The sequence below is a fragment of the Argentina silus genome (assembly GCF_951799395.1).
Source record: "Argentina silus genome assembly, chromosome: 4".
NCBI classification, from domain to species: Eukaryota; Metazoa; Chordata; class Actinopteri; order Argentiniformes; family Argentinidae; genus Argentina; species Argentina silus.
In genome coordinates, this window is record NC_139658.1 from 4904186 (window position 1) to 4931863 (window position 27678).

The 27678-nt window shown below is 41.5% G+C and overlaps 5 protein-coding genes across 6 annotated transcripts; 4 read left to right on the forward strand and 1 right to left on the reverse strand.

Annotated features, from left to right (window-relative positions):
* Window positions 1-660: 660 nt before the first annotated feature.
* rrp9 (ribosomal RNA processing 9, U3 small nucleolar RNA binding protein) lies at window positions 661-4911 on the reverse strand. 2 transcript variants are annotated; one of them, XM_083668822.1, is made up of 15 exons: window positions 4714-4911; window positions 4512-4600; window positions 4265-4377; window positions 4044-4111; window positions 3887-3928; window positions 3617-3743; window positions 3333-3457; window positions 3112-3204; window positions 2897-2997; window positions 2665-2799; window positions 2158-2220; window positions 1884-2041; window positions 1632-1711; window positions 1305-1378; window positions 661-984 (listed from the first exon to the last, which is right to left on the reverse strand). In XM_083668822.1, the coding sequence occupies exons 1-15, from the start codon at window positions 4792-4794 to the stop codon at window positions 882-884; spliced, it is 1452 nt and encodes a 483-aa protein (XP_083524948.1). In that variant the 5' UTR covers window positions 4795-4911; the 3' UTR covers window positions 661-881. The 2 variants fall into 2 exon arrangements, with proteins under 2 accessions (XP_083524948.1, XP_083524949.1); XM_083668823.1 differs by having other exon boundaries at window positions 664-984; window positions 1896-2041.
* A 500-nt stretch (window positions 4912-5411) lies between these two features.
* LOC310803876 (uncharacterized protein) lies at window positions 5412-9397 on the forward strand. Its single transcript, XM_083668827.1, has 6 exons — window positions 5412-5453; window positions 5806-5948; window positions 6050-6206; window positions 6493-6644; window positions 7903-8134; window positions 8307-9397. Exons 2-6 carry the CDS (start codon window positions 5811-5813, stop codon window positions 8414-8416), a joined length of 789 nt encoding a protein of 262 aa, XP_083524953.1. The 5' UTR covers window positions 5412-5453; window positions 5806-5810; the 3' UTR covers window positions 8417-9397.
* A 3787-nt stretch (window positions 9398-13184) lies between these two features.
* Window positions 13185-14468, forward strand: LOC310803873 (putative G-protein coupled receptor; the record flags this gene model as incomplete). Its single annotated transcript, XM_083668824.1, has 1 exon — window positions 13185-14468. The coding sequence occupies one exon, from the start codon at window positions 13185-13187 to the stop codon at window positions 14466-14468; it is 1284 nt and encodes a 427-aa protein (XP_083524950.1).
* A 6047-nt stretch (window positions 14469-20515) lies between these two features.
* On the forward strand, window positions 20516-21912 carry cav4a (caveolin 4a; the record flags this gene model as incomplete). The annotated part of the gene is made up of 3 exons (XM_083668828.1): window positions 20516-20734; window positions 21193-21380; window positions 21717-21912. 3 exons carry the CDS (start codon window positions 20516-20518, stop codon window positions 21895-21897), a joined length of 588 nt encoding a protein of 195 aa, XP_083524954.1. The 3' UTR covers window positions 21898-21912.
* Window positions 21913-23774: 1862 nt separating this feature from the next.
* LOC310802993 (caveolin-3-like) lies at window positions 23775-24897 on the forward strand (the record flags this gene model as incomplete). The annotated part of the gene is made up of 2 exons (XM_083667629.1): window positions 23775-23885; window positions 24556-24897. The coding sequence occupies 2 exons, from the start codon at window positions 23775-23777 to the stop codon at window positions 24895-24897; spliced, it is 453 nt and encodes a 150-aa protein (XP_083523755.1).
* Between the last annotated feature and the right edge of the window lie 2781 nt (window positions 24898-27678).

Sequence of the window (27678 nt, forward strand, 5' to 3'; positions counted from 1 at the left end):
ACAAAATGCAATGACATGAGATTAACAATCGTGAAAGTGATTAGGCTACTATACAATATAAAGGACAATGTTTTAATGTAGACTTCGGTGAACCAGTTTGTGCTTTCTTGTAATTTATGTAAATAAAAATGTGTTTCTTTTTTAATTATTAAAACATGAAATGTCAGTGTGTACATTGTTCAGTAACTCTTCAGGCAGTTGGTTACAACATAACAGGATGTGTTAAAGCCTGAAGTCATTGCCTGTATGGGCACTATACATGTACATTAGTCTACACATGGCAACATCACTCAGTAGGTTTCAGATGACTAACAGATGCAGCATCAGCCTACACACATCTTCTCAAACAGAGCCCATATTAGATCTTTATCTCTCTCAAATCTGAGTGAAGACGAGGACTGAGAAATAGGCAGTAAACTGCCGGGTGACCAGTTTAGTACATTCCAAGTCTCTCAAGGTGTATGGAAAAACCCAATAGGAGTAGCAGTGGCCACCTCACTGAGCAGTGGTTTGTGCAGGCACATTAATCCCAGGAGACACTGAAGTCTTAAAAGGCACTTTTCACCTCAATGTGCCAGGCCAATCTTTCAAAGGAACCGTGTTTTTTTTCAAAACAATTTGATGCCTTTACGGATTTATAAGCTGTTAAAAGCATTTATTTTTCTATCACCGAATCTCAAGGGAACCCCCTACAGCCCACAAGCTGAGCATCCAACAGCAGAGGCAGACACCAACTGCACACACAGAGTTGAAGTCAGATCACAAATACGACATCAGTTCAGTATTATTAATAGACAGTATACAAAAAGCATTTGTGTAAAGAATTTAATTTACAAAACAATACTAAATTGCATACACAGCCCATATCATCCACCAATCCACTATTCCCCGTTCTTGTCCTCTTCTTCCTCAGGACTTTTTCTTTTAAGAGGAATAATGTAGAGTCCGTTCTTTGCCTCCTTTTGTCTCCACCATCGACCAAGCCTGACAACAAACATGACCGAAACTTTGTCAACAAAATCAAAGGTGTGTACGACACAAAGCATGTGAAACTTAAGACTCCAGTCACTTCGAATAAGAAAACAACAAGAAAACAGGCATTGGGGGTGTTATCCCTATTACAAATCATTAGAAAAGAATGGCCCAGGGAAATGTATGAGTGAAATAACAGTGCCACCTAGTGAGCTCCCTTAATTTCTGCAACTACTTACATACAGAGTGTTACGGTCAACACTGAACAGACATAATTAACTGCGAGTACAGTGCATCTCTGTCTGAGAGAGCAGGTAGTCCTGGTACAATACCTGTGTTCCTGTCCCACTCCTGCCACCAGGAACTGACCAGAGCTGGAGAACTTTAGACTGTTGACAAACCCCGTCTATGGAGACGGATGGATGGATAGATGAATAGAGAGAAGGAGACAAGACCAATGCATTAGTTCACAACACTCACACAACTCTACCCACATCCAATACAGATTCATCCACAGAGGGGCAATAGGGGTCAGACTAAAGACCAGGTAAGTTGGACCCCCGTGGTCACTTTCTACAGATACTGTATAAATGAGCATGAATAAAAGCATCAGTTAATGCTAAGGTAGCATGCCATGGAGTCTACAGACTGGGGCTTACCACAGGGATGCTGAAGAGTGGCTGCAGACCTCTGAACCCCTGACCACACTTCCACAGCTGGACCTTAGAATTGTGGGAACCTATGGAGGCAAACAAAATAGTCTGTTTCGTGCGAGTACAGCTGTACCTCACAGAAGGATTCACTGATTGGTAGTCTTATTGCACAGTGCTTATTATTCACAACAACTCTCACAATAACAATTTAAGGTGTGTGTGTGTGTGTGTGTGTGTGTGTGTGTGGAGGACTCTCACAGCTAGAAGCACCTGAGGCAACAGTGTCTGAGTTCTGCATCGCTGCAACGGCCGCCACCCAGTAAGGCTGCTCCAGCCCTTCGCTGCCATGGCAACCATGGGACTGCTTCACAGTGCTCAGGGGCTTCTTCTTGTTGACGCTCCACAGGGAAACAGAGCTGACAGGGGGGGGGGGGGGGGGAAGATAAAGAGCGAGTGTTAGTACAAGTGCCCTTGCCCTGGTCAAAACTCTACAATAATAATACCTGTCAAAGAACAACTGGTTCTCTCTTACCCATCATCAGCCCCTGTTATCATATGCTCCTCGTTAATGAGCTGGATGCAGTCGATGGAGCCCCTGAAAGAGATGAACAGGACGAACAGTTACAATAAAGGACAGGCTACTGAGAACATGGACACAATGTGCAGGACTAGCTGTGCTCGCTCTCACACAGAGCACAAAAGGCGAAGGACAAAAATTAGCATTGTTGAAAGCCATAATCAAAACGGTCACTGTGACTGAAGGGGGGAACACATATTCTAATCAAATCCTTCATCAGCCAGGTTCGGTTTAGGTTCATCATCACTGCTCTTTGCTCTGGGTACCAATCAGCCGAAAGGCATCAGGCTTTTCAAATAGATAAAAAAATAAAAAAATAAAATAAAAAAAAGAGGTTGCACATTGGGACCGATTCTTAGAGAGACAGAGAGGCATGAAGAGTGAGCAAGAGTGCAAGACTAGTGTTAGAATAAGAGGGGAATAAACCGTGTGAGACTGATGGAAAGAGGGCAGGGGACTCACTCATGGCCGTGGAACACAAGCTGGGACTCCTCTGCTATCTTCCACACCCTCACAGTACGGTCCCTCCCTCCTGCGGTCACACAACGCTCCCGGCTCCCGCCGTCCAGCCCCGTAATCACATCCTGGTGCCCAAACCTGAGGGAGACACACACAAGGTCAATCTCACAAACATCCACACACACACCCCCAACCCCGCACACACACACACCATCTGTCACCCAGCATTACTCACAGTGTTTCCACATAGGCGTTCTCGTCGACATTCCACACCTTGATTGAGCGGTCGTGAGATGCGCTATACAGGTCATGGCTGCCCTTCCTGAAGGACAGACCCTGAGAGGAAGAGATTAGTTCAGTAAGATACGCAAGAGGATCCCTGGCTTAGACCGGAACACGGACCGGAAGGAAAGGGGACGCATGCCAAGAGGGGACGGCGAGAGAGCTTACCGACACAGGGCCTCTGTGTCCTGTGAACTTGTACAGGTGTTTACACGTTGCTGCCTCCCAAATCATGATCAATTTATTCATGTCTCCAGTGGCCTGAAAACCAAAAAAATGATTCAAAACAAAAAGGAACGTGGCATGAAACATGAAAGCATTTGCTCATACCTACAGAACTGGGATGGCTTCCCAACCACACTGTGCTAATCAGTACAGGGAATGCTCACCAGGTACTTCCCGTCTGACGATATGGCCATACACAGGACAGTGGCTGTGTGTCCGACATGGCGATCCTCAGTTCCTTTCCTCCCACCAGCTATCGTATGCAGTTTCTTCCCACTCTCAACATCCCCTGCAGTTACAGGAGAAAATGAGTGAATTCCTGAATTTGACAAAAAGCTAACTTTGACTGTGTGCAGTTCAGTTAGTATGCCGTCTGACAGAGACTGACATTCCTAACAATCTATTTCTGTCATTTGGGAGTAAAGAAATACATTTAGGGAAGACTCACATTTGATGACAGAGCAGTCTTTGGCAGCAGAGAAGATGTGTTTGTCATCAGGAGAGATGACCAGGCAGGTGACTGGCAGTTTGTGTCCTCTTAACAAACGAATCTCAGAGGCATCTGGTGGTAGGAGCTGGGAACCATGACAACAATCATCAGGGACAAATGAGGATGACAGCTCAATATAGCTCAATAAAAACATAAAAATCTTTGGTGAACATACTGGATATGCACTTGGAAGGCATACATGGGAGACAGCAATACATGAAAACTCACATCTTTTGCGATCATTCGTTGGAGCTTTCCTTTCTGTTCAAGCTGAGGAAAAGAAATGTTCATGCTGAAATAAATACAATTTAGTATAACCACTGAATCACATTATGACAACATATATCATTAAATCGACACAATGGCGCTGTCATAGCACACATACCACATCCTCTTCAAGTCTTCCAGCAATCAGGTCTGTCTCAAAGGACTCCTCCTCTGTCTTCTTCTCTTCTGATCGACATGAAGGGAGTACAAGAGGCTTAAGCATCAGATTCTGATCATGCACTGCATGTTATATGTTCACTCTTATGTTGATTTTATAAACATCTTGTTCTGTTCCACTCCAAGATACATCGCTTGGAAGATGAGACATGGGTTTCTTACCCTCATCCCTCAATTGGTCAAGGTAGAGTTTGGCTAATCGCAGCTTCTTCTCCTGTGGAGTCTCATCATACTCTTCTTCAATGTTGGCCCTCCTTCTCTTGTGCACTGTGGAACTAATTGTATGTGAAATAAGGGTTAATGAAATATATTGCTATATGCTATAACTATATCTCTCTACAAAATAGTTGAGCCGAGATACATTGTCAGTACAGCGCATCACCATCACATGACTTAAAACTTTGAGCACCTTTCTGGCTCAGAGTCGCTGGAGATCTCCTCGTTGTTCCTGGACGTGAATTTCTTGGCTCGTCCTTTGTTTCCCGTGTCACCATCATTCTGAACCACCAAACCACATTTAGAATGGGGTCAAAATATTCGCAATGTTAATACAATATGTTATCTGTGATCTCAAAGCTTGCTAGCTCATGGACAGGCTAGATGCTACTTACCTTTCGTTTTGGCACAGCTGAATTCCCATCTTTCTGGGAAAACTTTGGGTTTCCTCTTTTCTTTAGGAAAAAAGACGACATGGCGGAAAACAACGGCGATGGCTGGCCTAAAAAAAACTATTTCAAAGGATCAATAAACAGAATTTTACAGTAGCTTGCTATACATTTCGTCCACGCAAGTCAACATTGAACCCACATGGTTTTTCCTCTTTTCGGTCAACCGAACTATGGGTAAAGGAGGTGTTGATTGGCTAATATCCACGCATCCGTTTGTCCCGCCCATTAGAAAAGTGTTTGTGCCCCGCCTTTTAAGAAAATGCAGGTCTCTCAGTGGGCCATCGAGCTGGTAGGAACTATAATCGAAATGTCATTGGCTGGACAAGTTAAAGTTAAGTTGATCAGGAAACATGTACAGGGGCAAAATCTTTCCCCAGATGTTCTGATCCTAACAACACAGTTCCTTGCTAAATCCTATTCAACCAAAAAGTCATTATAAAGAGGAAATAACATCTTCACATAAAAGTACATTAAGCACACATCAATGCTACAGAAATCTGAGTGTGTGCAGTTTTTAAAGATATGGTTTTATCTCTGACATCTAGGTCACATTTGAAAATGTATCTGACACCAGATTGTACACTGCAGTACTGCAGTACTACTTCCTCTTTAGGTACTAGGTAGTATTTCCATGTACTGTCGATACGCGTGGCTACAGAACGTTTTCAACAGCGATATTGAAGGTGCGTAATGTTCGTGAGCTAACTAATGAGTTTAAATCTACCCATGTAACCAATAATTACTTCAATTAATCAGACCTCGATATTGCCCCATTGCTGCCTCCGTTTTTATCACTGCCAGAAACTGCAGAATGCAGTATCAATGCAATATATATTTGTTGCAATTTAGCTTTCTGTATTGACTCCTGACCTGAAAAGTTGATAGAGGAAGTAAAGTTGTGCACAGTAGTATTATAATATTTAATGTATTATATTCACCTAAATTATGGACCTGAAAGAAAATGAGTTTTATTGTGTGCAGTAAATGATGTCAGTGTGGATGTATTTTTCAGGGAGTGTGCCCATCTCACCTCAGGTACTATGCCAGGAAAGAGGGCAGCAACTGCATCAATACAAGAACAGGTGAAAATGATGAAGATGGGCATAGAGACTGTGGAGGACATTGATCCTGTAGAGGAGAAGTACAGGATATCAGAGGATATGTATCCATCTATTGAGGTGAGGTTTTTGTCTTGATCTGTTCTTATTTCTTAGAATGTATATGACTGCCATATCCTATTTTATGAACTTAACCACTGACTTCCTTATGTCTTTCTCAGAGTGAACCCATTGGCTTTGAGGGAGAAGAGGTTCAAAGTCCTGGAATGAGAACAGACACTATAAGTCTATTAATGAAAATCGACCAACTTCAATCAGAACTAAAATATGAACGCAGATGTAGAATCTTGGCCGAGAGGGAACTGAAACAGATGAAAGGTACATCTTGTACTTTATATAACACTTCTATTATTAAATCAGTTGTCTTTCATATCCTCATAGTATTTGAATACTAATTCAACTGTATGTCAACCCTGATATCCAATAAAATAGATAGTCTTTACTCTATGCTAAAACTAATATGCTAGTAATAATAATTGATGTATATGATACACCACTGTCACTTTTACATTTACTCATTGATCTAACACAGAGATATTTAAATAAGTAGGTTAAGCTAGGTGATTCCTGAAAAGTTATTTGTCTATCTGTAATACTCTGGTAGAGATGAATGACCTGATGACCCAGATGAGACACACAGCCCATGATCTGAGGACTGTTCTGGACCACGCCCGGCAGTCCAGCGGGGATGTCCCTCAGGGCAGTGGAGAGGAGAGCATCCCTTATATCACTGAACCAGTGGATCTGGCAGTGGAGGTGAGGTCATTTCCATCATGCCATTTACATATTTCAGTTCCATAGACATAGTCAATTTAAAATGGATTAAATTCAAATAATTTGCCTTCAATCCACACACAATATCCCAGAATGACAAAGCGAATTTCAGTAAATTTATTAAAATTAAAATACAGAAATACCTCATGTGTATAAGTATTCAGACCCTGTGCTATGACACTCTTAAAATTAACTAAAATGCAAAAATGTCATCAACAAATCACTCAATAAGTTGAATTGAGTCCATCTTAATGCAAGGATAATAGTTCATGTAATTTTGGAATGAATATCTTTGTTTTTATAGGGTCTCTGATTTTCATAGGAATAAATTACACACTGTGTGGATCAGGTTGTCATTCCAAACTGAGCAAATGGAGAGGAACAAAACTGCTCAGGAATGCGACCCTGAGGCCTGGGGAGACTTACAAAAATCTACAAAGTTGAATGGTGGAGAGGAAAAAGCACAGTTGATGGGACAACATCATCTCAGTCACTTGGTCTATAACCAAGTGGCCAGAAAGAATCCCTTAATAGAAAATAATCTCATATCCATAATTGTGTTTGCAACAATGAATTCAAGTGAAACAGCTAAGAAAGTGGCTGGAAATGTCTTTATTTGGTTTTACTACAAAGCATTAAGTTTGCAATGTAGTTTCTGCACCATCTCTCGTGTGAAGAATAGTGTTAGCTGCATCAAGTTATGGGTATGTTTGTCACCGGCAGAGACTGGGGAGTTTGCCAGGATCAAGAGAAAATTATGAAATTTGCTGAGTTGGTAGTGACATCCTCATCTACACAGTGTGTAATTGATTCCTCTGCAAATCAGAGACCCTATAAAAACAAAGATATTAATTCCAAAATTACATTAACTATCCTTGCATTAAGATGGACTCAATTCAACTTCGAGTAATTTGTTGTGATTGGTTTGTTGCATTTTAGCTAATTTTAAGAGTGTCATAGCAAAGGGTCTGAATACTTATGTACATGAGGTATTTCTGTATTTCAATTTTAATAAATTTACAAAAAAAGTGTTTTCGCTTTGTCATTCTGGGGTATTGTGTGTGGATTGATGGCAAATTCTTTTAATTTAATCCATTTTAAATTGAGTCTATAACACAACAAAATTTGGAAAAAGTGAAGGGGTCTGAATATTTTTTCCGAAGGCACTGTAAGTGGCCAAATACTTTCAATAACTTACACTGTAATAACTAACACCTTTTATTTTGATGTTGACTTTCAGGAGGACGATGATACTTATCTGCATCTGCCTGGAGGCCTGAGAGTCCAGAGGATCCTGTATGAGAGGGTCTCAGAGATCACAGACTTCAAGAAGTACATCTCAGCCCTGCTGATGGTGCTTTTTGACAGGGAAACTCTGGCCACCCACACCCTGCAAGGCAGGAGGTGCAACATTAATAAAGAGGATACCCAAAAGCCTCCACTCAACCCTGATGTCTTAAGGAGTGTCCAAGGTACAGTCTCTCATATCTTCCTAGTCTGTATGTAGGCTACAATATTTTGTACAATATATGCTTTCTCAATGTGCACATGTATATCCACTGGAACCAGAAGCACTTATTTTAATTTCAATTTCAAATTGTTGTATGAAGACAAGTAATGTGTTTCAATGGCCCTTTTTTCCAGAACACGTAAAGATAAAGTTTGGAGTGGATTCCAGTGTGATTCGATCTGCCATCAGAACAAAATTGAATAACGAAGACAAACTGTTTAAGAAAAGACTGGGATATCGTTAAAGCTGCAGTCAAAATCAAAGACCTTCTCTCAGATTCTAGGATTGGATCACACAATATAATGCCTAGTCTTGTCCTGTACAGTTGGACACCGTTGTATAATAGCAGATGTAGACATGGTACTTGCTATGTAACTTGACTCATCTGACTTACAGAGTTAATCAACTACAGTATATCATTAAATCAGTCTATTGTCGCCTAATAAGTTTGAGGTTTGTATGAAAGATATTCTATACTATGGTCTCCTGCACATTGTTTGCTTCTCTGGTGCATTCTGTTTCATGTTGTATTCCTTTTGTGCAATATTTTACCAATAAGTGCTGTCTTGAATAATTTTGCAGATGCAAAGTAACTACTTGAGTTCCTTCACTCTACTGTAACATTGGTTCTTATTATTGGGAGTGCTGATTTGTATAGCACATCAATTAAATGACACAAATGACCTCCTCTGTTTTTATTTAATTGTAAAAACAATTATTTGCAGTTGTTTTAATTGTTAAGCATTGCACTGACATAATTAAACATTGCTAGTACTTCCTCATGTGAATGTAACACAACATTGGTTCTTATTATTGGGAGTGCTGATTTGTATAGCACATCAATTAAATGACACAAATGACCTCCTCTGTTTTTATTTAATTGTAAAAACAATTATTTGCAGTTGTTTTAATTGTTAAGCACTGCACTGACATAATTAAACATTGCTAGTACTTCCTCCTGTGAATGTAACACAATTCTTCTTCCAGCAGATGTCAGTGTGACTGTTATGTTCTGTAATTTAGGTGAGACATGCAACCCTTCCATCAACTGTATGAAGCTGGTATTACATTGAGTCAGGAAGCGAATTGTCTTTGTCTCAGTTTGTATGATCTAAAAGTAGATGATTTGTAGATGTGTAGATTTCTAATCGATTTACTCACATAGCAGCCTTAACGGCACACGTGCTAGCCAAATAAATGACTTAACCACACATTTCACTCTACATCTCTCTGAACAGTGAATCATTGAATTGCAGCAATGTTAACATACAAAATGCTTTTTACACAAGAATATGAAAATAAACATGTTGTTTATTTTGTTGAAGATAATCTTAGAGTGTCTGTTCTTTTGAGAGAAGTTTATAGATTCTGCATTTCTTCAGTTTTTAAACTGAACATGAATATAACATGAGTGGCCGGTGAGTGTATATGAAGTCAGTCAGTCCCAGGGGTGGCCTGTAGGGACAGGAGGACAGAGAAGTGTGTGTGTGTGAAGGCAGAGGCAAAGCATACAGTACAATGTGTGACAGTCACAGCCATATACTGAGAGATGAAAGAGAGCAAGGGAGAGTGGGCTGGACATAGGGTGGGTGGGGTTTCACAGAGCATCTTCACCAATGAACCTCTCCTGAGCAATGTGCTACTAACAGTGACCAGTGGCTAACTCCTCCCCCTCATTCAGCCAGCTGTGTCTCTGTGGACCCACTTCACATCACCTATTAATCCTCTGACAGCATCGCCTGTTTACCAGTCCAACCCAGGGGTCCTTCCAAGAGACAGATCTTCAATAGTATGAACAAGGATCTCCACGAACAGGGTACTGTACCCACATAGTCTGAGCTGTCCCTGGGGAACTGAGAGAGATCTTCAGAGGTTCACCTGTTGTTCAGCATCTGCTGGGGCTGACCCAAACAACAGCACCTAACTGCTGGCTTGGACACATAGAACACATAGAAGAGTTCCTCAGAAACTCAGAGGAAAGAGAAGTGGAGGGGGATCTAAGGGCCTTTATGAAGGATTTATGATAAACATCCATGCAAAACTGATGTCAGGTGAGTTATAATTTTATCAGTGTGATTTCCATTGTGTTGGAGAGACAACATTTACAAACTGAATATGGTTCCTATTCTCTGCACTGAATAAAGTATGTACATAATTGGAGTTGTAATGTAGGTTAATGTCTTCTACTGTACATCGTGATTTAGAAGAAGTACAATTCAAGAAACACGTTTTTTTTTCTTGCACCTCTTCTCAAAACCATGTTTGTTGTAAAACGCTTTAGACATTTTTCAAACTTGTTTTGTCCACTGTAGGCCTATGTACATATTTGCCATTACCAGGTAAGCACATCATATGTTCCATCATGGTATAGTATAAAGCCAGGCAAGAGTTCCATTGGTCCTACAACTGTATTTTCTTGTAGGTTCCTCTTAAACAGATCATCTTGACATAATTTGAGTGTATTTAGTTATAAATCATTCATAATTTTGCCCCGTTTTCAACATTTAGTCAAAAAGTCAAAAGGTACACGTAACTACTGAATTGACGTACTGGGAGAGAAGTTACCTTTTGGTGTACATGGTGCACATTTGAGGATGTGATTTGATAATACCTATTATGGAATTTTATTTTTTGGCATGTCATTTTCTAAATATTTAATATGATTAAATAAGTGGCGGTATTATTTTTGCTGGAGCTCAGTGTGTTGTGTTTAGTCAGTCAATAAGAACATTCTGGAGGGGTGTCTGTGGCACATTACTGAGGATGTCTCAGATTGAGAGGTGTTATTCGTAGCAGATGTTTTCATTTTGCTCAAATGATGCTGTCTTACTCATCCAAGAACAGGGGTTTTGGAAGATCCTCTAGCTCTCCCAGATTCCTTGGTAAGGCAGTCAAGAGAATCATTCTTCTTTAATAAATTTAAATAAGACTCAAGCATAATGCTCCTGTATGTGTGATGTAATGATCTGCCTGTTATTCAAATGACCACATGATCAAAAGTCAAAACACACACATACGTTATATTGTGTTCTCTTACTCAACAGGCAAAGTATATAATCCAAAATATTTTTTACTGTGAATTATTCACTTACTTTGTTACTGTGACTGTAATAATATTCAACTGGAGGCTATTGCATGTTTAAACTTAGACGCCTAACTCAGGCCTTTAGGACAGGGCATATGCTAGATGGAACACGATGAAAAGGAGGACATCCTTACATAACACACATGAGAATGTACATGCAGCAGTCCTTCCTAAGAATAAATCTCATTACAAACATGGCATGCCAATCACTGCCTACCAGAGGAGATTACAGAAGGGAAAGCATCAGTAGATCACTGGCAGCAAGCACATGAATTTAGGACACAGCATTCATAGTCATAGATGTTGGGAACCTGATCATGATCTAAGCAGTGATTCAACAGATTTGTGTATGTGAGACAAACAGCACTACATGAAAGATGTTATTTCCTTTGGTTGTCACTCTTATTTCTTATCTTCATAGCTCACAAAGGGGAGAATGTGAGCATGTGTGTGGCAATAAAGTTGCTTTAAAGTCACACACAACTGATATCCCTGTCCCTCTGACATTTAACACACCTTGAAAATATTTAGATGCAGCCACCTCTTAAGTTACATGCAACACACACACACACACACACACACACACACACACACACACACACACACACACACACACACATACACACACACACACACACACACACACACATAAGTAAATGTGAGTGGGTGCCTATGTTGTGTCACAAATGCAGAATATTCATTGTATTGATGTTTTTGACAGTGTCCTGGCAGAGGACGAGTACAGCTTTTGTACAACGCTAGGATCAGGTCTCTCCTGGTAAGAGGTTGTGTCTTTGATGGTGCTATGCAGGGTGACACTGAGCACATACTAATCAATGCTGCCAGTTCCCTGCAGCTGGGCTAAAACAAGCAAGCTCATTATCTTTCATTTCAAAAGGTTAGGGAAGGATGGAGGAGGGAGAGACGGTGTCCTCCATGAATTATTCCTATTGATCAGGTCCCTGTCCTCTTAAGAGAGAGAGAGAGCAAAAGAACATCCTTCTCTGATAAACATTCCCACCAGTGAACACCAACGTTATGGGAAATGTTATAGATTTTTTTCATACCTTTACTGTAGATTGAGGGCATCAGTCATTTGCTTTTGAAAAGCTGAGTGAGTGAAATTAGTCATCATCTGTATCTCTCTTAATGGTTGTGGGCATTACAGGGTTGGTTATGCTTCCACTTGCCATTTCAGAAATATGTATTAAAATGGTTATGTATTCAGATTGGTTAATTGAATTTGCATACAGTATCAATAAGGTGTGATGCCATTAGTCATGTTTGCAGTTGCAGTTGGAGAGATTTCTTCCCAGTCTCCATTTACAAGCAAGCAGTAGGTCATGCTTTTATAAGTATTATAGTATATTTATGTTATTTATTAGTAGTACAGGTTCTTTATGTACATGTGTATGGTAGCAACTCAACATCAGGAAGAGTTTTTGTGCAAAATGAAAAATAAAAGTTTGTAAATGCTAGAAAAACATAATTGCCATAGGCTATTATCAAATATACGAGTAGCTGTTATTATCCTGTGAGAGTGTTAAGTATATTTGTCTCTCCCAGAGGGACATTTCAATCATTAAGATAGGATAGGGCTCACCAGTGCTTATAGTATGTAGATTGAATCTGACTTTAAGATGCCGTTGCCCCTTTTAATAGTGAACGATGGTGCATATAATTATATATATGTGCATATATATTTTCTCTTGTTTTTGCTGTGTATTTAAAGATAAAATACAAACATACTCTAGATTATCTCTTAAATACATAACTGTCCCAAAAGCACTTTATGTAGTTTTTCTTTTTTTCAACAGGGACAAGGAGTATAACGTGACTCTTGAGCAGCAGGATTCCTCTGGCTCATCAGTGAAGGATGGGGGAGTCTGGAATGCCGATGTTTACTCCGAAACTTTCATTGTGAATTATGGAGGAGTCTGGTTCACCTCTGACCCCTGAGGCCAATGACACCATCACCCTGTGGGCGCCCAACCCCTCCGCTCCCAGCAGGCAGCTGGGCATCCTCCCTAATGCCCAGTCCCGCTTTAAGGACCTGTCAGGGATCTTCTTCATGGTGACTCTGAATGTGGTGGCTCTCCTGGCCAACACAGCTGTGCTGATAGTGGTTGTCAAGGCCCCTCACCTCAGGAAGTTTGCCTTTGTGTGCCACCTGTGTGCAGTGGACCTGCTGTGTGCTGTGCTGCTCATGCCTCTGGGCATTGTGTCCAGCTCGCCATACTTCGGTGGCGTGGTGTTCACTGTGCTGGAGTGCCAGGTCTACGTCTTCCTCAATGTGTTCCTCATCGCCGCCTCCATCTTCACCATCACCGCCATCAGTGTGGAGCGTTACTACTACATCGTCCACCCCATGCGCTACGAGGTGAAGATGACCCTGAAGCTGGCAGCTGGAGTCATGGTGCTGGTGTGGGTGGCCTCTGCTCTTCTGGGATTGGCTACTGTGTTTGGATGGCCGGCCTACGCTAGCCTGAGCTCTATCAGCGCCGCCCACTGCTCCCTACACTGGAGCCACAGTGGCCACAGACGGGTCTTCTCCATCCTCTTCAGTGTGGCCTGTTTCTGCCTGCCCGCCACCGTCATCTTTGCTGTCTACTGTAACGTGTACAAGGTGGCCCGTGTAGCCGCCCGCCAGCATGGCCCACTGCCCTCATGGACCGCCAGCCACCCCAAACACCGCTCAGACTCCATAAACAGTCAGACCACCATCATCACCACCCGCAACGTCCCCCGCAGGATGGCCCGGGACAGAGCCTTCGGAGGGAGCAAGGCTGCCCTCACTCTGATGGTCATCGTGGGCCAGTTCCTGCTCTGCTGGCTGCCTTACTTCGCTTTCCACCTCCACCTGACCCTGGACGCCACGCCCAAGGTCCCACCTGATTTAGAGGAGGCTGTCACCTGGCTAGCCTACTCCTCCTTTGCTGTCAACCCTTTCTTCTACGGGCTGCTGAACAGGCAAATCAGAGAGGAATTGTGTAAACTGCGGCGCTGTTATTCCGCCCGGCCTGTGGAGCTAGCTGTGTCCAGCCACGAGGGCTCAGCCCACGAGAACTTCCTGCAGTTCCTGCAACGGACCAGCTGCACGGTGGAGACCCGTGCCAGCTTTGCCACGTCCACCAGTCCCAGGAACACTCTGGACCAGACAGCGCAGACAGGCTTCAGGATACCAGGGCAGATCCCAGAGGAGTTCAGTTAGATGATCCTGTCATCCACCAGCCCTGCTACAGTATGACTTTAACTATGACTAGCCAAGATCTGAGTGTATTTTTCCTGCTATTTGTCATTCATCAAGAGATAGTCAAAAAAATGATTTCATTATGACTTGCTCTGTCCAGACAATTAGTTACAGTATCATCATATTGATTATAAATACATGGTTGATGCTTGCTCCACTACTGCTACAACTAAAACTAATACAGTGACTAATGCTACTACTACCATGACTACTACTGCAGTATTCCCACCACCTCTATTACTACTGTACGTACTGTATTTACCAGCTACTACCACTACTACTCCAATACTTTCTACTATCAGTTCTATGTTTGAGTTTAGAGACAACAAAGATTAATCATTTATTAGTCTTAATGCTACTGTACCACACTATTTAACAACTTAGATTGTTTCCCCTGCCATCAACAACAGCAGTTGTTCATGCTGTGAGGGTGACAGGAGTGATTTATATTTAACTACTGTATATCCCAAAGTGATAATTGGACTGTTTGGTTCTCATTACGAGGTATAATTGTATTATGCTTTGCTAAATATGTTTGTACAAACAATTCTTCACCATTACACAATACAAAGTTATAATAATCTATTTATGTTAGGCCAAATTGCATACAATATATTTTACATATGATGTCAGAGACTTTGGACCCTAAAATGGTGAATGTGTCTGTGAATTCACTGTAGACGGTTTGCAAGACATTATTATACTGTTATGTAAATCAGAAAAAGATAGCTGGGTAATCAGATACAACAAATTTGTCTTACAATTTAATCAGATCAGATAAAAGTTAATTATTTTTTAAATAAAATGAAAGTGTGTCATGTGTATTCAATGTTCAGTCTTGTGTCTGGACTGAAACAGAGCTGCATTGTTGTATTATTTGATTGAAAAAAAGAAAGGAAAAAAGAAAGGTCTAATATTGGCAGTGAGACAAAAGGTCTGTTTTGTTATTCCCAATATTACTCAGTATTACACTCAACGTATTGTGTTGAGATATGAAAGCATTGTGTTATTATTCTACATAGCCCAATGTCTTATTTCATGACCAGGACGAATATAAAATGCGATACTGAAAATGCGATGCAGGGCGATTTGTGCCAGTGTTCTACTTAGTTTTAGGATGATTGAGGTTATTTGTGAATTTATAAATATAAATATGTCCTTATTTCTCTGCGTCTACGACTCTACAACGCTCTCGCATCAGAGAAAAATAGACTCGAAGCAAAACTACGCTGCTTCAAGCGAGCCTCGCTTCGCAGACGTGCTGCTTTCGCATGCTGTCTAGCACGTATCAGAGATCACTGTGAGTTGTTAAACTGCGCTTGACGTTACGGAGACGTTACGGTGCCGTGTAGCTGTGCCTGGTGGTGTAGCTGTGACCTAAGGCTGAGCTCAGTTAACATATGGTTATGTAAGACTCATAACAGGTCAAAGTGGTCATCTCTAATACCCATTTAATTTGCACACAACACTGACAGATTAAAAACTAACTATTTATATTGTAGTATAACAAAATACATCATATTAATGGACATGTAGTGCAGCAGACTACTTAATACTACGTAATATCGGATATAGACATTGGTTGCGGTCACATAAAAAATAACATGCTGTGTTTTTTTTATCCTGTATCCTGTATCGCACTGCCTAGATTTAAATGAAAATGTGAATCCGAAAACAAATAAATATAAACATTTCTTGAGGCTGCATTATAAAATCATAAAAGCGCGATAATAAAGTGCCATTTATGATTCTTAGATGTTGGTGTGCAAATACATTGAAATTACTATCACCTCCACACTAACATTTACAGAGATGAAGTACGGTATCTAAGTAAATAATGACAGCCGTATTCAGGAAGCTCACCACTGGAGCACACTTAGCCTCTGTCTGGCTCCTCTGAAGCAGCTAGACAACCTCGCTCATTGATGATGACGCTATTTAAGAAACAGTGACACCTCGATGCATTGGAGATTGGCACACACACACACACACACACACACACACACACACACACACACACACACACACACACACACACACACACACACACACACACACACACACATAGGAATTAATGCTACATTTCAGGATTACAGTGTGCTGGCATAAAATGAGACACAACTTTTATAAATCTGGATTAGAGGTCCCTTTGCACACACACACACACACACACACACACACACACACACACACACACACACACACACACACACACACACACACACACACACACACACACACATGCTTTGAAATCTCCGACTGTATGATCCCTGTCCATCTGGAATTTACATTAGCTGAAAATAATTCAAAATACTTGAATAGATGTCATATTATGCACTATGGAGAGAATATTTAAATCCAGATTTCTCTTGCAACTAAGCTTACTGTTATATCTTCTGATATGGTTTCAGAACTTTTAATGCATTATCTAATGTACCAAAATGTACTTTGTTGACCCCATGTTCCTGCAGAATGGATTCATCAGGACTGAAATCATAACTGCAACTGAACAGTATCCCCCTCCTTTCTTCCTATTGCCTTCAAATTGCTGGAAATTGAAAATGGAAAATTATGGACTGGACACAATACCATTTTTTAAAAGAGGCAGTGAAGGAGAGTCAGTGAAGGAGAGGCAGTGAAGGAGATGAACATACAGTTCAAAGACCTAAGTTGAGTCCTACACTGGGGCCTTAATGAATATATATGAGCAATCTTCACAATGAAACGCTAATTAAAGTGAACAGGCTCACAATCTGAGGCCTTACATCACACAACGGAACCAACCTGCTTTTTCAAAGCCAGACAATCACATCAATGATCCATCTCTTTCTCAGGGGATTCACAGTAGATCAAACAAGAGAACACTCCTGTGGGAACAAGGTCATAGGTCATGCAGGTCATGATATAAAGGTCTCCTTCAGCCTCTGTTGTGCTGGATAGGTCTGGTGTGTGCGTGTCTGCATTGAATGCTTTGAAAACAGGGACAAATTCTATTTCTCCTTCTGCTGTCTGTCTTTAACCTGATGATAAGATGTACAGTAACAGCCTCAAAGCAATAATGAGAGAAACAGACCAGAGGAATCAAAGAGAGAAGAGAGGAGCTCATGGTGTGATTAACGAGTCTGTCTGAGAGAGCACGCAGGCAGGAAGACAGGCACGCTTAAACGCACACACACACACACGCACACGCACACGCACACGCACACGCACACGCACACGCACACACACACACACACACACACACACACACACACACACACACACACACACATACACATACTTGTAAACTGAGTAGATGTCCAGTACTGCAGACCAGTGAAAATGGAAGTCATGTTAGGGTTGTTGGAAGTCACAGGTTAAACAAGGTAAAGGGCAAAAGTCAAGGATGCTCTAACAGATATGTTACAGGTGCAGCAATGAAATGTCAGACGTCGGACACCCAGTTGGACATTATGACATGAGATTAGAAACATTGAATACAGAGCCTGACCTGGTGTGCTGAAACCATGGAAACAGATGGACTAACAGGTGCGGAATAGGAACACAATGACATCACTCATATCCCACTTAAGCTGCTGTGATGACTAGCGTAGAGACGGAGCGAAGCCACACCACAAACAGTCACGGCTCAGGCAGTGTGTAAAACACAGCTACGATATGAGCCCTTCTCATCTTCTCCCCCTATCTCCCTCACATGAATATGACTGGTGATGTTCCAGGTCATGCCTATTCACCCCTGGAAATAAACCAACAGGTGGAGAGTCAGGTGTGTGTGAGAGCCAGAGGGCTGGAGGGAGAGTTGGTGTAGCAGAGGATCTGACAGATACTATGTCTTCTGTTTGATTTTGAGTTGACACACACACACACACACCACACACACACACACACACACACACACACACACACACACACACACACACACACACACACACACACACACACACACAACCCCCCCCCTCCACCCACCCACCCCTTGATCTGTGGACACGGACACAAACAAACGTCCACCATCTGGTGAGGTGTGCAGTCCATTAGCATAGCTCTGTCTCCAGCCTGCACAGACACACAGGAAACTTTCAGTCATCATCACACCATGTTCTCTCTCTCTGTCCTCATCTGCCGGGTAGAAATCATCATTCACTCAGGACACCACTCAGCATATACCGGTAGCTCTCATGTACTTATGCTTGACACTGTATAGTTGATGATGTTAGAAATACGTCCCAAGCAAACATGAGCAAATGTTCAGGTTATGGAGCGGTGACATTGTCTTAAAACATCAAACAAGATCTTTTTGTACAGTATATCTGTGCATGTCAATGGCAGCAGTGGCAACAGTCATTTCTCATTAAGAGACTGGTGATGAGTGTGAGATTAGACCAGACAAAAAGCAAACATCTACAGTATGAACACATTGCATTGGTTGGAAAGGTAATTGAGAGGACACATTTTCACAGCCTAAGTCTGCTGACAGTCATTGCTCCCCTGGCCTGTTAATAGCAGTGTAAGGATGATTTGTTAATGGGTCCAAAGGTTAAAAGAGAAGAAAGGATTTTCCTAAAAGCATGTTGTGAAATCCAACGCAATCTGAGGGAGTAGAGTCAGAGACCACTTTCCACATTATCCTGCCCCAGAGGAGCTCGGCGTGACGACATCCATCTTCCCCATGCTTCCGGCCACTGACGGCTACTATTGATGACACGGCCAGGACCAGGGCACCGTTCCAGACCCTGCTGCCTTACAGCTGACTGATGGACAACTTCCTGGCACATTAACTGTACACATTAGTTTTTCTCTTCGTGGTTGAGTTCGTGGTTGAGCTTTCCTTAAACTTGAGAGATGCTTACTTCAGATGCTTAGCAACAGAAAAGGTTTAGGACCATGTTGTCTTATCTTCATCACGGATCATTAGATCCTTACATAACTTCCACGGCATGTATAGCAACCATGGGCATGTGGACAAGCACTGGCATGTTTCGAGCACTTACTGCTGTCCATACAGCACACCTTGAACATGTTGTAAAGTGCAATGAGCGTGTCGGACAAGACATGTACTATAACACACGCTACTTCACAACATATTTCACACACATAGTCTATGTCAGTGGGAGGTCTGAGGCTTCAATGAGTAAGAAGCTGTGTCCAGCGGTGGTTACTAGGCCAATGTTTACAGCAGGAGTGAGTAGGGTATTAACAGGCAGGGCAGATTATGTTTCAGCTGTGGTGAGGAGAGGAAAGTAGAGGAGAGCTGCTTCTATAAAGATAGATCATGTTCCCAGGAGACCAGAAGGGGGTACTCGCTGGCTGTGGTCTACAGGATCAACAGTTGTCCTCTTTATCTGCTTACATTTGGACACACTGCACTTCCTTCCTGTGGGATCCGGGCCAGTAAAATGATGACTCCCAGAATGCACTGCAGTCTCGCCACCACCTGGCTCAGGACAACACAATGTGGATTTGTGCATGTACTGTATTTGCAGAAGTCATATGAATCAATATGACACCAATAACATACCTTTTTGTACACACTTTTGTGTTGTACATATACTGTATTTCTTCTTCCTCCTTTTTCTTTTCAAAGGAGGAATGTAACCTTTTTACACTTTTGGTCGGAAATGATATGTCATCTAATTTTCAATCTGTGTTGTCATGGTCCTCCAGTCGTCTCCAATGGATCAGTTGAGCTGATCTGTCCATGCTCCCAGCAGGGTGTGTGTGTCCAGTGAGAGTCCTCTCTCTGATATTTATATCTTGGGGAGGGAAGTGTCTCTCCCTGGGCATAGGGAAGTGATCCACACACCAAAGCAAGCTGGTTGGACATTCCAGCCAGGGCACTCTGCCACTCTCACTTTCCCAATATAACCCACTGCAGCGCCTGGCTGAGGGGCCTGATTGGTCACCCTTCGTCTCAGAGTATGACAGCATGACTGTGTGTGTGTGTGTGTGTGCGTTGGGTAGGGTGAGTGGGACTCTGAGTTTGCTACTCTCCCTTTGTTTGAATGGACACCATGATGAAAGGGGTAGATCCTGAGGAAACTGAGATTAACCTAGATGATTCTGAGTACTCTGAGGACCTTGATGATGTTGAGATCCCAGTGCCCCTTTGGAAAGCTCCCCTGGGGGAAGAGGAGGAAGAGGAGGACGCTACAGCCACATTAGTGGATGTTAGTGACACTAAGCCCCTGCTGAACGAGAGAGACCCCAGAGGAGTCAACAACAGCTTGCAGGTATATCACACAAAGCATCAACTCAGGAGATAACTGCTGAACTGACTGTTTACATTGTCTGAGGAAGTTGTACCTTACTGAATTACTGTGTTCTCTGAGTTGACAACAGAAACAAGTATGTTGGGTGCTGTGGGGTCAAATATGAGATATAATGATGCAATCTATCTATTAATTTCATCAAGCAAATCAAACAGATAAAAAGGGAAATATGTTTTACTGTAATAACCTGCTGTTTTGTGTTGTTGTACTGCCCTCCTGTGGGAATATTGTTGACTGCAGTTTATTCATGTCAACATGTGAGGTCAACAACTTGTCTAATACCAGAAAACAAACAAACCAACAAACAAACAAACAAAACTGCTGCTGGTTAAAAGTAGTTGGACACGTACTGTAAGGGATGTCACATGTGTGAGTTGACCCTGAGACAATGACCAGTCAGAGTGTCTCTATGACTGCAGGTGACCTTTGAGGATGTGATAGCTGAGCCAGTGTCATTACGCAGCGGAGACAGGATATGGATCTGGAGCCACGCCCTGTTTGAAGTCACCAGGGTGTGGATCTATAGAATAGTCACTGTCTTGCTGGCTGTCCCTGTGTCTATCATCTCAGGAGTCCTCTTTGCTATCTTCAGCTTCCTCCACATCTGGTATGTATCAAAATCAGACTACAGTGGTCCTGATCAGTGGAGGCTGGTAGAAGTAGAAATCTAAAGACTTTGGTAATGCATGGAACGAAATAATAAATGGTATATCATTCCTTATTCCATTCCATGAATTACAATGAGCCCATCCTCCAATTTCCAATTTTCTTCCCTTTGTCCTTATACTAGGTTCTGTTCTATTTTTAAATATGTATAATGTGATGTTTTAGCAAATTTCCATCCTAAAATGGACAATGAAGTCCTATTCCGTTCTATTCTATTCCATTGCATTCTATTCTATTTTGTTTCTTCACTTACATGTATTCTATCTCTCCATCACAGGATGGTTAGCCCATGTATCCGCTATGCACTGATCGGTACAGGTTGGCTGCAGACCCTGTGGACCATCGTTCTGGACATTGCTGTGCGTCCATTTGCCACTAGTGCTGGAAGGTGCTGCGGAGGCATGAGTGTTCGTCTGGAAGAGAACCGAGACGAACCTCTCACACATGCGACAAACTAGGATTGGGATTATCCAGACCCCAGGGAATACCCTCAGATATTAGGGGAGGGAGGAAGCCTTTGTGAGATGCTTTCGCAGCAAAGAGAAGACCAGGGGTCATCAGCCTTCTGGTGGATCACAGGAGCTTACAACTGAACTGAGATCAGTGCATTTAAAAAAAAGAATGCAATAACCTTCTATATAACCTCCAACAGGGTGAATGGTTTCTTATCTGAGAAGTGCAGTTATGAAATTAGTAATGATATGAGTAATGAAATGGCCTTAAATGGAGTAATGGCCTGAGTAAAGGCCAAACTCTAATTATCTAGCATACTGGAACTGTGCTTCAAAGTGCACTTTTCTTGTTGGTTGATAGTGTCTGGTGGCTCTCATACAATACAGTTTATGACGAACACATCCAGTATTATTTCACATTTTCAGTGAATTAAAAAAAAAGAATTACATTTCCTTTCCTTATTTTCACTTACTTCTACAGATCTTTGACCGTAGATCGTTAATAAGCTTCAAGTGGGTTAAAGGGCTCTTGCTGTTCAGAGGTGGTATTATCCAAATGTTTGATTTACTCATTCTCATCGCACCCTGCAGTACATGTAATTGTATGGTGACCTGATTAGGTAACAGTACACTCAGCTTTTCTCATGCAAACATGAAAGAACCCCTTACCTCATAGACACTGTTTGGAGTGGTCTCAGAGAGCACTGACAACCCATTGTGTGTGTGAAATATAGTTATATCTTATGGTTTCACATTAATAAGAAGAGAACATCATCCTAAAAACCACAGAGAGTTGAGGTGTACTCGATTCATCATGTCCCTAATCCATATGTTTGCATGAGAAAAGCTGTTTATTCCTTGGAATGAATAAATCATATTACTTTCATCATTTTGTTGTGTTTTTTTGTTTGTTGTAACCCAATGGCCAATAAAACAGTGGAAACTGCAGTAATTGAGTTGTTATTTTGTTGTAATCAAATGGCATTATATAGATATAGATTGGGGGGAGGGGGTTCTATCTACTATATAAACACACAGGCTGAACTCTATAATGCATTTTGTTTGTTTGTTGTTTATCACCACAGCACATTCACTAATTTAGGCGTGAGAGCAATTTTGGATTAAATCATACTCAGATCTCAGTTTTCCATCAGAAAAATAGACTGCTCATGCACTGTCAAACTTGGCAGTGCAAGTCTCTTACAGTAAAGCCAAGAATCACCTATACAAGTGTCTATACATCATCTGTCCATATCGGAGTATTGCTCTAAGTGTGAGCACAGTATAGTAATGGGGGAAGTGGAGTGGCTTCACAAACAGTACCGTAAAGTAATTAGTGCAGAGTGACCTGTCAGGACTATGTGAAATGCAACACAAGTATGCTCCACTCTTCATGAAATGCTTAGGATCCCAGTGTGAGTTAGGGCATGAGGGTGGAGAATCGGACTGGAAGAGGTGTGTGTGTATGTGTGTGTGTGTGTGTGTGTGTGTGTCTGTGTGTGTGTGTGTGTGTGTGTGTGTGTGTGTGTGTGTATGTGTGTGTGTGTGTGTGTGTGTGTGTGTGCGTGTGTGTGTATGTGGCTGTGTGTGTGTGTGTGTGTGTGTGTGTATGTGTATGTGTATGTGTGCGTGTGTGTGCGTGTACATTTGATAGGACAACTCAGAGCTATCAGCGCTGGGAGATGCCTGCTGGGATTCTAGGGCTGACGTCACTATGAGTCAGGACACAGGCACTCCCTGTTCCACTCCTCATTGCATCTCTGACCACAGCAGCTCCAGGCCAGCTCACACTGTACCTGTCGTTGACTTCCCTCTCTCCCCTTCCAGCACCCCAACCCTGCTCCATAGCTCTCCCCCCTCTCCTCCAGCCCCTGACCAGGACCATGGCTGAGACCAACAACAGCATGGAGCAGAACATCCAGTGGGACAGCCACACCAAGGAGATAGACCTCATCAACAGGGACCCTAAGCAGATCAATGAGGATGTGGTGAAGGTATAGTTGGGCTTTAAAATAAGTTAGTGAACTTCAGCATAGTAACAGAGCAGCTAGGGATGGTTTATCTGACACAGTATCCTTTGTGTTGTTGTGATTGTGTTCCTTAAAAAATGTTCCCTTAAATAGCTATAGCTTACTCTAAGGTTATTGGCCTCACTGATGAAGAACAGAATGGACATTGTATGTTTTGTATATCTTATGTTATGTACTGTATATACTGAAAATGAATTAAAAATAAATAAAAGAAGAAAATACATCTTAAAAAATGATTCCCTGAAGTAGCCACCCTGTACCACTGCACTAGCTCAGCTAAAGATACTAAGTCTATTTCTGGGATGGGAAAAGGGTGTGACATAGAGTAGGATTTGATTTGGCACTTATGTTCATCTGTATCCATGACTGTAGTCTACTCATGATATCAAATGGACCATGCATTTCCTCAATATAATCAGAGAATAACATACTGGCTATAATGATGAGAATGCCTGTTGGTTCATATCAGGAGAGTTTTAGACCAGTCTCGTAAAAGAGTAATTTATACACACAATTTCAAACATTTGCTTGTGACAGGCAGAGGTTCACATAACATGTTCAGGCTATACAAACGTCAGATAGTTTTGCTCAAAGACAATACAGATGTTGAAGGCCTCTTTGTTTCCCCCTACAGGTAGACTTTGAGGACATCATCGCTGAGCCTGAGGGCACACACAGTTTGGACGGGGTGTGGAAGCTCAGCTATACCACCTTTACCGTGTCCAAGTACTGGTGCTACCGAATCCTGTCAGCCATCTTGGGTATCCCCGTGGCACTGATCTGGGGCTTCCTGTTTGCCTGCCTATCCTTCTGCCACATCTGGGCCGTCATGCCCTGTGTCAAGAGCTGTCTGATCGAGTCCCAGTGTCTCAGCCGTATCTACACACTGGCCGTGCACACCTTCTGTGACCCGTTTTTCGAGGCTGTGGGGAAGATATTCAGCAGTGTGCGAGTGGTTCTACACAAGGAGGTGTAGGGGTAAATGTCGTGGAAATCTAGGGTTTACCACTTTAGTAATTGATGAGATTTTAGAGATTGGTGAGTCTTTGCATAGCATGGCACTCTGTCTTTAACCAACAAAGAGCCCCGAGACAGAGTTTCAGACAGTCTTTATACCTTCAAAACCTCCTTCTCCCCAGGGCGGGTTTTTCACATGTTATTATCTATACTGTGGCCTTGTGGCCCAAGGGATGATCTCAGACAATAGGGTCTTGTGGCAAAATTCCTATATTGTAACTATTAGGAACAGTTAGAGCTTGGTACGGTCTGTATGTAATGTTGCAGCTCATTAGTAGCTTCCAGAGACATGTCGTAAATATTAGTAGCTATTAATGCATATGATCTAAGACAGGTTGTAAATATATACTTCACTTTTGTCAGTTAGGGTCATAAATATACTTCTACTTTTATTAGGTTTATTATTTCTACTCATACCATAGGCAGTGATGAGGAAAGAAAAGGGGTAACTCACAGGAAACTAGTCAGGTTACAAGTAAAATAGACAAACATCCCTTATCTGCTGAATGTTTGAACAGACAAGCATTCACTATATAATTAAAATCCTTACATCACCCGTCGCTTAAAGGATTAATACTCTTAACAACATTATTAGCACATACTGGTATTACAGATATAGTGTTACTAGTATTACAGATATATTGATTACATTGATTTTACCATTACAGTAAAGCATGGAATGTGTGGTCTACCCTACCCTACCTGGTCAAGGACTCTGGGTCTGGCCCTACGGAATCTGAATCCATTAACACCTACTTTTACAAACAGAGTTTGTGAAGGAGATGCTCATTACTGGGCTGAACTACTGTAAGTACTACTAGTAAAGTACACTCCAGTGGAGGCTGGTGGAGGTAGAAATCGGAGGACGGGCTCATTGTAATGCATGGAATGGAATGAGGAATGGTATCAAACACATGTTTGATACCATTCTTTGTTCCATTCCATGCATTACAATGAGCCCGTTCTCCGATTTCTACCTCCACCAGCCACCGCTGGTACACTCACCTACTGCACCATAGGTTAGTTCCTCCATGGTCTATGGACTGATAGAAACAGCACTAATCTGTGAGACCGCCATGGAGGGCTCATGATTGATCAATTTGTTTTCATACATAGAATGTTATTTTTGAATAGTTCACTTTCTTCTTGCCTTAGTTTATTACTTTTTTGAGTTGAAAATTATCTTTTTAATCACCTTTTCACACTGTCTTGGTAATTGACGCTTGAATAAATGACTTAGTTATTGTTCTGCCTCGCTCTAATGTCCTTGGTTCTCATCTTGATTTATCCACATGGGCAGAATCTGCCTGCCTATGTGAAAGATATGGAAAATGTACTATAAGAATTCACAGTATTTACAGCTAGACCGATCTACACAAACACATCACAGTGGTGCCAGACATATCTCTATGTGTCTGTGTGAGTGATATGGAAGTTTAATCTTTAGGAATTCACTCAGAGAACCTGATGACCAATAGCGAGAAGAAGCCAAGTACGTAAGATTCAACCCACTTAACATATCAACAAAGGATAAGGAATACTCTGATCCATATAGAAACACAAATGTCATCCATATGTCCTCCATACAGTATGCTAATGATAAACAAGGTGTCATCACTTCAACCATGGATCTAGTGTATATATAGCAAGGTTATTCTAGAGCAGAAAAGATATCAGATTCAAACATTAACATTAACATACAAACATTATTGACCACTAGGGGGGGACTATATGGTAATTTTGCTGTGCTGGGTTTGAACCTGTTGTTTATGGTTTCACGGTGGGTAACTCCACCTTAAATTGTGTTCCGTTGTCAGATAGTTTTGATGGCTTACTTACATGTTACCATTGCATTCCAAGTGTTTTCATGCATTTTTAAGAATATTTGAACATTAATTATTTAATTCGGAACATTAATTGATGTTATCGCACAAAAAAACAACACAAAAATGAATCAAAATGTTTGACTTGAAGGATATGATATTACAGATGCAATCAATAATATGTCATCTGCAAGCAACAGCAACGTCTTACAGATGAATAAATGAAAAATAAAACATATGCATATTTTGAATACATAATTAGATTCATACAGTGCGTGGGAATATCAAAAAATCTGTTATAATATTTACAAAAATGTGATGAACAAGGGTATAACATGATTGACAATCATTACTAAAGAAGTAATTCATCATAATTGCAAAAGCTGAGTAATAAAACATGTTCATGGTATCATCAATAACCGTATTTAGCCATCGTGAAACTGCTTTGGAGGTCCAAGTGTCGTAAGGGGAAGCCACGTGACACTGGCACCCAGTGTACTTGAGACATAGAAAACCTATAGCTTATGTTACTACTGGCACCTTATTAATTTCTAAACTTGCTTACACGATTTGGTTTGGACAAGGTTCCACTATTTACATACAAAAACAGACAGAAGTCAATTGAGTCGTCACAAATTGTTTATTTGTTTACTTTGAACACTTATTGATACATTCATTCTATTAATATTCATAGAAATAACTGATATAGTAGAGAAAGCTACAATTTGTCCCCAATGGACTACATACTGCACTGTTTAGCGAAGGAATCTTAATGGAATTGTTTTCTGAATATATCATAAAGACTGTATGGTTTAAATCAGAACTGTCATTCTGAAGGGTTGGTTCACTCAAAATACAAACGTATTAGATGTTACACCTACTAAATAATACCAAAAATGCTATTCAAATGTTCGGGT

What these genes read in the sequence shown, in the direction of transcription:
- rrp9 (XM_083668822.1), bottom strand. Translation starts at nt 4,794, where the DNA reads ATGTCGTCTTTTTTCCTAAAGAAAAGAGGAAACCCAAAGTTTTCCCAG. An exon ending in TGACCAATTGAGGGATGAGG is followed by an intron (nt 4,112 to 4,264) that starts GTAAGAAACCCA and finishes CATGTCGATCAG; the next exon opens with AAGAGAAGAAGACAGAGGAG. An exon ending in AACGCCTATGTGGAAACACT is followed by an intron (nt 2,800 to 2,896) that starts GTGAGTAATGCT and finishes TGTCTCCCTCAG; the next exon opens with GTTTGGGCACCAGGATGTGA.
- LOC310803876 (XM_083668827.1), top strand. Translation starts at nt 5,811, where the DNA reads ATGCCAGGAAAGAGGGCAGCAACTGCATCAATACAAGAACAGGTGAAA. An exon ending in ATATGTATCCATCTATTGAG is followed by an intron (nt 5,949 to 6,049) that starts GTGAGGTTTTTG and finishes TGTCTTTCTCAG; the next exon opens with AGTGAACCCATTGGCTTTGA. An exon ending in TGTCTTAAGGAGTGTCCAAG is followed by an intron (nt 8,135 to 8,306) that starts GTACAGTCTCTC and finishes CCTTTTTTCCAG; the next exon opens with AACACGTAAAGATAAAGTTT.